Raw genomic sequence first — 12,034 nt, 5'->3', positions numbered from 1 at the left:
GCAAGTAAAAGATCTAGTACTTGTAATAGTTACTTCTCGTGGAATCGACCCAATAAATGTTCTAAACTATTATTTGTCCTGTATACTTGTAGTCAAACGGATATATTTTGAATTAACTTGCACTTATATTGAGAACCCATCAAGTTTTTGACCCTATTGTCGGGGATCGGCAATATTCGGATCTAACAAGTTTTATTAATTTAGACGTTTTCTTTATTAGTTAGTTGAATTGTGGCGACAGATAGGTTAGAATTTTTATTTGTTTTTGTGATATAACTACTACATTATCTCTTTTCTTCTTACTTGTAGTGTATACACCGGACGTTGTGTGTAGTTGCACCTTTTGCTTCGAAAATTAAAAGGACACTAAGATGACAAAGAAAGCATATACCATGAGAGGAAAAAGAGGATCAACATATCGAGAGAATCACTATAGAGTTGCCTTTCGAAGAAAAAATGGCAAAAAATGAAACAAATGGGTGAGTTTTTAGAAATTTTGCTCTATCGGGGACTCAAGAATCACAAACATAGCACGGCCAACGATAAATGCGAATAATTTTGAGATTAAACCATCACTCATTCAAATGAATCAACAATTTTAATTTGGAGGTGATGCTGTAGAGGATTCAAATGCACACTTAGCCACATTTTTTAAAATATGTGATACTATTAAAATGAATGGAGTTAGTGAAGATGCCATAAGGTTAAAGTTGTTCCTGTTTTCTTTGTGAGATAAACCTAAAGTTTGGTTGTATTCTCATGCTCCAAATACTTTCACCACTTGGGATGCTCCAAATACTTTCACCAAATACTTTCCACTCGATAAAATGGCTAAATTTAGAATGGACATAACTATTTTTAGTCAACAAGAGAGTGAATTATTGTATGAACCTTAGGAAAGGCTTAGAAATTTGCTATAAAAATGTCCTCATCATGGACTTCCTAATTAGCTCATTGTCCAAATCTTCTATAATGGTTTATTTTTCTTGACTAAAACTACAATTGATACAGTCGCAAATGGAGCGTTAATGGGTAAATCGTCCCAAGAAATTCAAAATTTAATAGAAAAAATGGCGGCAAATAACTATCAAAGGACAAATATGATCAAAATGGACACTCTAAATATGTTAATTGCTCAAATGAACAATATAGTAAAATTGCTAAGTAGACAAGTCAGAGTTTGTCCAAATTCTTCACCTATTGTACATGTTGCTTATTGTTCTACATATGGGGGTGAACATAATACTAATGAGTGTATTGATTTTGAGCAAACTTAATTTGTCAATAATTACAATAGAAATATTCAAAATAACCCCTACTCAAACACATACAATCCGGAGTAGAAAAATCATCCAAAATTTGGATGAAGAATCAAAGCAATCCTTAAAGGTTGACTAACTCGTCAGAATTTCAACGAAAACAATCACAGACGGACACTAAATCGGGTTAGGAGATTGTGATGGAAAAACTGACCAACAGCACCTCAAAAAGAATTGAGCGACTAAAGGGGAGATTGGATCAATTGATCGGGATGTATACAAATATGAAGGTCCAAATAGATCAAATTGTCAATTCTATTAACAATAGAAACCAAAGAGAATTACCTAATAAAATGGAAGTGAATCCAATAGAGCACGTTAAAACCATTACCCTTCGTAGTGGTAGACAATTAGAAAATCCTCCGGTGGTTGAAAGTAAGAGGAAAAATGAAGGTAAAAAGAATGAATGTGAGGACTCCTAATTTATTTTATTTCTATTTAATTTTATTTAATTATTTTATCGATTTATTCACTTATTTAATGGTTTATTTAAAATAATTAATTGCCATTTTCTCCGAATAAATTATTTTTAACCCTTTTAGAACCATTTCGATGGAACTATGACTTGCATATATTTTTAAAATGTTTCGTTAATAAATTTAATTTTTAGAAAGCTCGTTTAGCGAGATTTAGTGAATGCGTGTTTGGAGGCAATAGTCGATTTGAGAGTACAGTGACCTTGGAGATTTGTGAACTCATGCGTTAGTTTTAAAATAGGTATTTTTATGATTAATTACTCAAGTATTAGTTAGTTACACTATTGTTATAAGAATTTCTTAGAAATTTCACTTTATCGCGCACAAGTCGGAAGTTCGCGTTTTCGTGCCCGCGATTAATTGAGGGACTTTGGACATTTATTTTTAGACTACTAAGAGTGGATAATAATAGTGTTAAAGGAAGTACATTAAAGGTTTAGTGCACAAGTGAAACAAACTCGAGAGGAAACGGGCACAAAACGCCCGCGTACGCGCACTGTTGGAGGGTTGACTTTTGAGCACTTAAACCTCACACCTACCAATCTTCCTCAAGAAGCTAAACAACACTCTCTACTCTCTCTTTTCTCTCTCAAGACAGCCGGCCACACCAAGGAGGAAGAAGACCCAAAACTTCTTCATGATCTCACTCAATCTTGCACCAAATCACTTCAAATTCATACCACAACTTGCAAACAACATGGAGATCATCTTGGACTAGGAGAGGAGATTCATTTCCATGGTTTTCTTGGAGCTTAGTGACCAAAATTTTTTGGGTTATCATCATCTAGGAGGTAATGATCATCTAACCTTTAAATCTTAGTTCTAGGGAGTTAAATTTCACTTGGAAGCTTGTAGCTTCATATGGGTATCTTTATTTTGTTGGAAATCACTTGAGTGAGCTCTATAAAATTCCATAATGGACATGATGGACTGATTTGATGATTTTGGATGTTATTTATGTTGATTAAGTGTTAATCTAGTGGTTGTAAGTTGAATTAGTTGAAAGAAACTCGAAGGAAAAACCAAAGGGAGAAGGGCCGGTTCTGCCCTGTCCTTGCCGCACCCCTTGGTGTGATTTTTGGTGGTCAAATTGTCTTGATTTTGATGTAAATATGTTGTATAGGTTGTGTGGAAAGTTTCCACCAAAAATCACTTGATTTGGTTGGGCAAATGTTTGGATTTCGAAATTTCTTCATAGCTGGAAAACGTGTTCAGAGTCACTCTGGCAGCGGAGCTTAAATGACCATAACTCTTTGGTCCGACGTCAAAATTGAGTGCCGTTTGTGGCATTAGAAACTAGACACTTCCATTTTTCTAACGGTAAAAAATGCATCCCCTGGTTCGGCTCGAGTGAGCCATACCAGCTATTCAAAGTTACCTGTCCTGTTTCACTGCTGTTTTAGAAAACCTGTTATGTGCTGTGACTTGTTGCTCGAATATGAGCTAGTTATGGACAGAATTTCAAAACAATTTTTTCTGAGAAATTGTAGCCTTATGAATGTAGTTTCCAACACCATTAACCACGCCCAATTTCAAGTTGAATTGAGTGAGTTGTGGCTGAATTACAGAACTGCATCAATGATTGAAAACCCTAATTTTGGGATTAGCCAATGGCTTATTTCGAATGGGGACTTGTTATTTTGAAACTTTTGGTGTCCATCACCTACTAAATGTGTTTTGGATGTTTCTTAGACAAGGTCTAACTTTAAGACAAGGTCTAAAGTTAAGAAAAAAAGCCCTTAACTGGTTCTGGGGACAAGGTCTAAGAAACAGGGAGGGATTGTTGGCCTAATCAGCAACATCCCTCAGATCCCGGTTCGAAGGGACTAACCGCCCAACCCGTGGCACCCAGGGGTGCAGCCCCTAATGCTGAGGGATGTTGCTGATTAGGCCAACATTTTGGCAGTTGTATATTTTGGGAATTGATGTATTTTGAACTTGTAGTGTATGATAGGATATTATTTGTAGAAGTTTCCGCACTTTCCTACTTTATCTTGTCGGGATGGCTAGTATTGTATTAAGTTTGAATGGGAATTATACCGAGTCTTGGCGAGAGTTGGGCAGACGTCCCGCGGATACCCTTTGGTTTGCCTTAGGGAGAAGTGGGGGCGTCACAGTTGGTATCATAGCGCTAGGTTAGAGATCTATTTGGAAGATATACTAGAAACCTTACCCTTAAGATTTGAGATAGGATGATTTAGTCATACTTTAAGTGATATATGAGCAAACTAGTGACTAAGTTTCTAATCCGAAAAATGTAGTTGTTTTGCAAGGATGGAGAATGGGAACGGGACCCCTGCTGCTAATGGGAATAGTCATGCTAATGACCATGTAGAACCCCCTAAGCCTATTTACTACCGACATCTTGGTGGAGGAGCTCGTGTGTGTTATTCGCCTTCTACTAGGTACTCTCGATGTTCGTGTAGGTTGACGTATGCCTACCCGAACCACCTTGTACTAGCTCTGGACGATGAGCGTCGTCAGTTGGTGAACACCAACCGAGATTTACTTGAGGAGGTGGAGGGGCTGAGACAGATGGTTAGTGCTCAGGGTGAGAGGATTACTGAGCTTGAGGAGGTATTAGCTGGCGAGGTGGCTACGGCTGAGGTCACTCGCGAGGAGTTTCAGAGGACTAGGGCTCGACTTACTAGATTAGGTGAGAAGATCTGAGATCGGGCTTCTGGGATCCTAGCAGATACTGGTAGGTTGGTTGATGAGGTGATGGATATTATCCAGAGTCCAGATCAGGAGGAGGATTCGGAGGAGGATCCTGAAGAGGAGATTCTACCTGGTAGTCCTACTATGGAATAGATTCAGAGTGATAGACCCTTTTGACTGATATACTTAGAATTAGTTAGGGTGATGTTAGTGCCAAGGCCATTGTATTTTTGTATAACTGTGTGGCCTACTTTTGGGCCACTTGATTTTACTTTAGTCGTATGTGACTAAAAGTATTTTTGCGGTACCTGTGTGCTATATTTTTGTACTCCTCTATAACTTGCTAATTGTATGGATCTTGACATGATAATGAATGTAAATTATTGCTATTCTCAATGTTTTTCGTGAATGGTCCTTGTTTTAAGTATTTTCCCGCGTAATTGATTCATTTCTTGCACTAGGCACCACTAGGATAATGGAAGGACGAAAGAGTGGTCAAGACCGTGGGCGAGGGACTAGACAGGCCCAATCTCATGGGGATGACCAGGGATCGGTAACTGGACCGGCCCAAGGATAAGAGAATATAGAGGGTAATCAAGTGGTTACTGCTATTAATAAGATGACTGATATCTTTGAACGCTTAACTGAGAGACAGGGTCCTAGACCACTTAACCAAATTGGGGGACAGGATAGGGGGAAGATAGAGTCTTAGAGAGATTCCTAAAATTTAACCCGTCTAAATTTATAGGTGAATCTGATCCTGAGGTAGCGGAGAATTGGTTGGAGAGGATTACCAACATATTCGCCGCCTTAGACTATACCGAGGATAGGCGAGTGAATTTTGCTGCGTTCCAATTCGAACGAGTGGCTCGGGCTTGGTGGGACGTGATAAGGGGAAAGTGGGAGAGAGCCCAAACCCCTTGGATTTGGGAGAATTTCACGAGAAAATTTAATGAAAAGTTTCTTCCACCTTTAATCCAAGAGAATAGGGAGGATGAGTTCATCAAGTTGAAACAAGGAATTCTTAGTGTAGTGGAGTATGAGGGGAAGTTTACTAAACTTTCTAAGTATGCCCCTGAATTAGTAATTAATGAACGGAAAAGGATAAGACGGTTTGTACAAGGGTTTAATGTAGAAATCCAAGAGAGTTTGGCTGCAACCCAAATCTCTACATTTACTGAGACTCTAGAGAAAGCGCAAAGGGTTGAGAGTGCAAGAATGCAAGTTAGGGACTTCCATAATAGAAAAAGGAACTTTTCTAGTCATACTTCTGAACAGGCTAGTAAGAATACACAACCTTCCAAAATGGGAAGAGGAATGGGAGGAATAAGGACTGCTGGAGTTTCAAGGGGAGCTTTATCCATGAGAGGTCGTAGTGGACCGGTTCAAGTTAGGAGACTGCCTTCTAGTGGTTCGGCCTTGACCCCTTAAGTTACTTGTGAGTACTGTGGTAAACCCAACCATTCTGAGAATGATTGTTGGAAAAAGTCTGGGAAGTGTTTGGATTTTGGTAGTACCGGGCACCAGCTCGCGACTTGTCCAAATAAGTTGAAGGTGGGAGGTAGCACCTAAAGGGCAGAAAAGTCAACCTCTAAGCAGACTAGTGCTGGAGGAAGCCGACCTAAGGTGCCGATTAGGGTTTATGCACTGGACCATCAACAGATTCTCGATGCGACTGAGGTGGTTGAAGGTACGATTTCTATTTTTTACCGCTTAGCTAGGGTTTTAATTAATCCGGGTACAACGCATTCTTTTGTAAACCCGAACTTTATGGGTGGAATAGACTTGAAACCAATTAATTTACCTTATGATTTGGAGGTTAAGACGCCTACTGGGAACCAAAGTCTAATCGCTAATTTGGTATACAGAGATTGTGAGATCTGGGTTGGAGAACGGAAATTACTGGCCGATTTGATAGGCTTAGCAATTAAGTGGTATGATGTGATCCTAGGGATGGACTGGTTAACCCGTTACAATGCCCAGATAAACTGTAAGACGAAAATAGTAGAATTGTGCATTCAGGGAGAGGCAACCCTGAAGTTGGATGTACGGGATAGATTAGCCTCATCTGCACTTATCTCAGGGATTCGAGTTAGAAAAATGTTAAGTAAGGGAGCACAGGGATATTTGGATTTTCTAATCAATACTCTTAGTGATAAAGTGAATTTGGAGAACATGCATGTGGTGAAAGAGTACCCAGATGTCTTTTCTGAAGAGTTAGAGTCTTTACCCCCGAAAAGGGAAATAACTTTTAAGATTGATGTGACTCTGGGAGTAGCACCTATCTCTACGACACCATATAGAATGGCTCCAGCTGAGTTGAAAGAATTGAAATTACAATTGCAGGACTTGTTGGAACGGGATTTTATAAAGGAGAGTGATTCACCGTGGGGAGCCCTGGTCTTATTTGTTAAGAAGAAAGATGAGAGTTTAAGGTTGTACATAGATTACCGAGTCTTGAATGATGTCACTATTAAGAATAAATACCCTTTGCTCCATATTGATGAAATATTTGACCAATTGCAAGGGGCGGTAGTATTCTCGAAGTTGGATTTGAGACAGGGTTACTATCAATTGAGGATTTTGGATAAACATATACCCAAAACTGCTTTTAACTCGAGATATGGACACTTTGAGTTTGCAGTAATGCCATTTGGACTGACCAATGCACCTGCTGCTTTTATGGATCTAATGCACAGGCTCTTTAAGGCTTATCTGGACCAATTTGTGGTGGTATTTATTGATGATATACTAGTATACTCTAAGAATGTGAAGAATCACGAGAAGCACTTGAAAATTACTTTACAAACCCTGAGGGAACACCAATTGTATGTTAAGTTTAGCAAGTGTGAGTTTTGGTTGAATGAAGTAACATTCTTGGGTCACATAATTTCTAAGGATTGGATTAAAGTGGATCCAGCTAAAGTTGAAACTATTTCAAAGTGGAAACGACTGAAAAATCCTACTGATGTTCGAAGTTTTATAAGATTAGCAGGGTATTACCGGAGATTCATTAAGGATTTTTCTAGAATTGCTGGACCTATGACTGAGTTAATTAAGATAAGTGGGAAGTTTATATGGAATCCTAAGTGTGAAGAGAGTTTCCAGTAATTGAAGAAACATTTGACAAGAGCGCCTGTATTAGCTCTACCGAATGGAAATGATATTTTGTGGTCTACACAGATGCCTCCAAGGAAGGCTTGGGATGTGTATTAATGCAAAATGATAAAGTGATAGCGTATGCATCTAGGAAGTTGAAATCGCAGGAAGGAAATTATCCGACTCATGATTTGGAGTTAGTGGTTGTAGTGTTTGCTTTAAAGAAATGGAGACATTACCTGTATGGAGTAACATTTGAGGTTTTTACTGACTACAAAAGTCTTAAGTGCTTGTTTTCTCAAAATGAGCTAAATTTGAGGCAACATAGGTGAATGAAATATTTGAAAGACTATGATTGCACGATAAAGTTCCATCCAGGAAAAACCAATGTAGTGGCCGATACTTTGACTCGTCAAGTGCAAGTGGCCGGATTGATAATTAAGGAATTATACTTGTTAGAAAAAGTTAGTTATTGGAATTCTAGAGTTGAACCGAGGAAAGTAATTCTTGGGAATATTATGGTGAATTCCACTTTGTTGGAACGTATTAAAGAATCCCAGGGAAAGGACACTGAAGTGCATAAGTAGACGGAAAGAGTCAAAAAGGGAGAAGAGTCGGATTTTAACTTGGGAATGAATGGCATATTGAGGTTTCGGAATCGGATAGTAGTGCCAAAAGATGAAGAGTTTAAGAAGGAAATTTTGGAAAAGGCACATCGATCGAAGTTTACGGTCACCCTGGAGGGAATAAAATCTACCAAGATTTGAAGAGTTTGTATTGGTGGGAGAGCATGAAGAAGAAGATTGCTCAATTTGTCCAGACCTGTTTGATTTGTCAACAGGTTAAAGCTGAACATCAGAAACCATAAGGACTTTTGCAACCTTTAGTAATACCCGAGTGAAAATGGGAAAACATCACTATGAATTTTGTATCAGGGTTACCTAGGACACAAAGAGACCATGATGCCATTTGGGTGATAGTGGATCGATTGACCAAATCGACTCATTTTCTGCCTATTAATATGAAGTATCCATCGGAAAAGTTAGCTAAGTTATACTTGGATGAGATTATCAGGTTACACGGGATACCTGTAAGTATTGTGTCCGATAGAGACCCAAGATCTGTTTCGAGATTTTGGCAAAAGATACAAGAAGTGTTGGGGACTAAATTGAATTTCAGTACTACATATCATCCCCAAACCGATGGACAGTCTGAGAGGACAATTCAAACCCTTGAGGACATGTTAAGAACTTGTGTTTTGGATTTTTGGAAAAGTTGGAGTAGGTATTTAACATTAGTAGAATTTGCTTATAACAATAGCTTCCACTCTTCTATTCAAATGGCCCCGTACGAAGTACTTTATGATCGAAAGTGTAGATCTCCGATTTGTTGGGATGAAATAGGTGAACGAAAAATCTTAAACCCGACTACAGTGCCTTGGATTGAGGAAACCAATGAAAAAGTGAAATTGGTACGCCAAACGATTCAGACCGCACAAAGTCGTCAAAAGAGTTATGCAGATAATCGGAGAAAGGATTTGAAATTTGCGGTTGGAAATAAAGTATTTCTTAAGATTACACCTCTGAAAGCAAGTTTAATATCTGGAAAGGGAAAGCAGTTACAACCAAAATTTGTAGGACCTTATAAGGTTATCCAACGCGTGGGAAATGTAGCGTATAAATTGGAACTGCCATCGAGTCTGTCTCGGATTCATAATATTTTTCACGTGTCCATGCTTAAGAAGTATCATCCAGACCCTTCTCATATCCTACATCCGGAGAATGTTGAAATTGATGAGACGCTGACGTATGAGAAGAAATCGGTAAAACTCCTAGATCGTAAGGTGAAAGAACAAGCGGATTCCATTGGTGAAAGTTCTCTGGAGGAACCATGGACTAGAGGAAGCAACCTGAGAAGTTGAAGAAGAAATTCGAGAAAAATATCCAGACCTGTTCGCAAATCAAGGTATAATTTCGAGAACGAAATTCTCTTAAGAGGGAAAGGATGTGAGTACTCGTAATTTATTTTATTTCTATTTAATTTAATTTAATTATTTTATCAATTTATTCACTTATTTAATGGTTTATTTAAAATAATTAATTGCCATTTTCTCCGAATAAATTATTTTTAACCCTTTTAGAACCATTTCGATGGAACTATGACTTGCATATATTTTTAAAATGTTTCATTAATAAATTTAATTTTTGGGAAGCTCGTTTAGTGAGATTTAATGAATGTGCGTTTGGAGGCAATAGTCGATTTGAGAGTACAGTGACCTTGGAGATTTGAGGACTCATGCGTTAGTTTTAAAATAGATATTTTTATGATTAATTACTCAAGTATTAGTTAGTTATACGATTGTTATAAGAATTTCCTAGAAATTTCGCTTTATCGCGCACAAGTCGGAAGTTCGCGTGTTCGCGCGCGCGATTAATTGAAATACTTTAGACATTTATTTTTAGACTACTAAGAGTGGATAATAATAGTGTTAAAGGAAATGCATTAAAGATTTAGTGCACAAGTGAAACAAACCCGAGAGGAAACGGTTACGAAACACGCGCGTACGCACACTATTGAAGGGTTGACTTTTGAGCACTTAAACCTCACACCTACCAATCTTCCTCAAGAAGCTAAACAACACTCTCTACTCTCTCTTTTCTCTCTCAAGACAGCCAGCCACACCAAGGAGGAAGAAGACCAAAAACTTCTTCATTATCTCACTCAATCTTGCACCAAATCACTTCAAATTCATACCACAACTTGCAAACAACTTGGAGATCATCTTGGACTAGGAGAGGAGCTTCATTTCCACAATTTTCTTGGAGCTTAGCGACCAAAATTTTATGGGTTATCATCATCTAGGAGGTAATGATCATCCAACCTTTAAATCTTAGTTTTAGGGAGTTAAATTTCACTTGGAAGCTTGTTGGAAATCACTTGAGTGGGCTCTATGAAATCTCACAATGGACATGTTGGACTGATTTGATGATTTTGTATGTTATTTATGTTGATTAAGTGTTAATCTAGTGGTTGTAAGTCGAAATAGTGGAAAGAAACTCGATGGAAAAACCAAAGGGAGAAGGGCCGGTTCTGCCCTGTTCTTGCCGCACCCCTTGGTGTGATTTTTGGTGGTAAAATTGTCTTGATTTTGATGTAGATATGTTGTATAGGTTGTGTGGAAAGTTTCCACCAAAAATCCCTTGATTTGGTTGGGTAAATGTTTGGATTTCAAAATTTCTTTATAGCTGGAAAATGTGTTCAGAGTCACTCTGGCAGTGGATCTTAAATGACCATAACTCTTTTCTCCGACATTGAAATCAAGTGCCATTTGAGGCATTAGAAACTAGACACTTCTAGTTTTCTAACAGTATAAAATGCATCCCCTGGTTCGACTCGAGTAGCCGTACCAGCTTTTCAAAGTTACCTGTCCGGTTTCACTACTGTGTTAGATAATCTATTATGTGCTGTGAATTGTTGCTTAAATATGAGCTAGTTATGGACAGAATTTCAAAATGATTTCTTCTGGTAAATTGTAGCCTTATGAATTTAGTTTCGAACGCCATTAACCACGCCCAATTCCAACTTGAATTGAGTGAGTTGTGGCCGAATTACAGAACTACGTCAGTGATTGAAAACCCTAATTTTGGGATTAGCCAATGGCTTATTTCGAATGGGGACTTGTTATTTTGAAACTTTTGGTGTCAATCACCTAAAAAATGTGTTTTGGATGTTTCTTAGACCTTGACTTAGTAAATGAACCGGATTTGAGTCGATTTCATTGGCCAAAAGTTAGAAAAAAAGGAAAATGGAAGTACAAGGCAGATTTGCCTTGGAAATTCTTGGAATTTTAGTGGCTTTGTTAACTGATCTTCCGTACAAATTTTTACATGAAATTTGACAGAGGAATAGATCTTATATGGTAGGGTAATACTACCAAATTTGGTGCCATTCCAAGTCCATTTCGATGCCCAACTGAAGTCCCAAAGTTTATGTTTCAAATCTGGAAAATCCTTGCTCAGTGAGAAATTCTCAGCAACATTTAGCTGCTATATCTTGGCGCTCATAACTCCGATTATTGTTCAGTTTGTTGTGTTTTAATTTTGATTGTAACTCTAATTGAGTTTCAAATTTGAGAGGCTAGTTCGTATTCTGTGAATTTTTTCGAATTTCCAAAGTTTGTCAAAAATCAACCCCGAATCTGTCCGGGGAGTCCAAATCAGCAACTTGAGGCTGAAATTTGAGTGTCTTCCTTGTAGAATCATAGAAAAGTGTCTTCTAGGAACTTTTAGTACTTTGGAACTAGTTTCCAACGGTACCAATTTTTCCAATTTTGGTCCTACAGAGAGTGAGATACGATTTTTCAAAGATTGCTTGTCAAATCTGAAATTTTCGAACTTAAAGGAAATTGAGTTTTTAGAACTCTCCATTTTCCTTCGATATTGTTTGACCGTTTTACACTTAATTTCAAAAATGAAAATCAGA

The 12,034-nt window shown here is 38.0% G+C and overlaps 1 protein-coding gene and 1 non-coding gene across 2 annotated transcripts; one reads left to right on the top strand and one right to left on the bottom strand.

Annotated features, from left to right (window-relative positions):
• Positions 1 to 833: 833 nt before the first annotated feature.
• LOC113697625 (small nucleolar RNA R71) lies at positions 834 to 941 on the bottom strand. Its single transcript, XR_003449911.1, has one exon. It is a non-coding gene; the product is annotated as a small nucleolar RNA R71 (small nucleolar RNA).
• Positions 942 to 6,223: 5,282 nt separating this feature from the next.
• LOC140009810 (uncharacterized) lies at positions 6,224 to 9,473 on the top strand. The gene is made up of 2 exons (XM_072056136.1): positions 6,224 to 6,853; positions 9,294 to 9,473. The coding sequence occupies exons 1-2, from the start codon at positions 6,224 to 6,226 to the stop codon at positions 9,471 to 9,473; spliced, it is 810 nt and encodes a 269-aa protein (XP_071912237.1).
• Positions 9,474 to 12,034: the final 2,561 nt, after the last annotated feature.

Source organism: Coffea arabica, chromosome 6e (genome assembly GCF_036785885.1).
Source record: "Coffea arabica cultivar ET-39 chromosome 6e, Coffea Arabica ET-39 HiFi, whole genome shotgun sequence".
NCBI classification, from domain to species: domain Eukaryota; kingdom Viridiplantae; phylum Streptophyta; class Magnoliopsida; order Gentianales; family Rubiaceae; genus Coffea; species Coffea arabica.
Note: the sequence above shows the minus strand (reverse complement) of the source record. Positions and strands in the feature narration are given on the sequence as shown.

Coding starts and splice junctions, on each gene's coding strand:
- LOC140009810 (XM_072056136.1), top strand. CDS start 6,224: ATGGGTGGAATAGACTTGAAACCAATTAATTTACCTTATGATTTGGAG. Junction 6,854..9,293: donor ATTCACCGTGGGGAGCCCTG/GTCTTATTTGTT, acceptor TCCATGCTTAAG/AAGTATCATCCAGACCCTTC.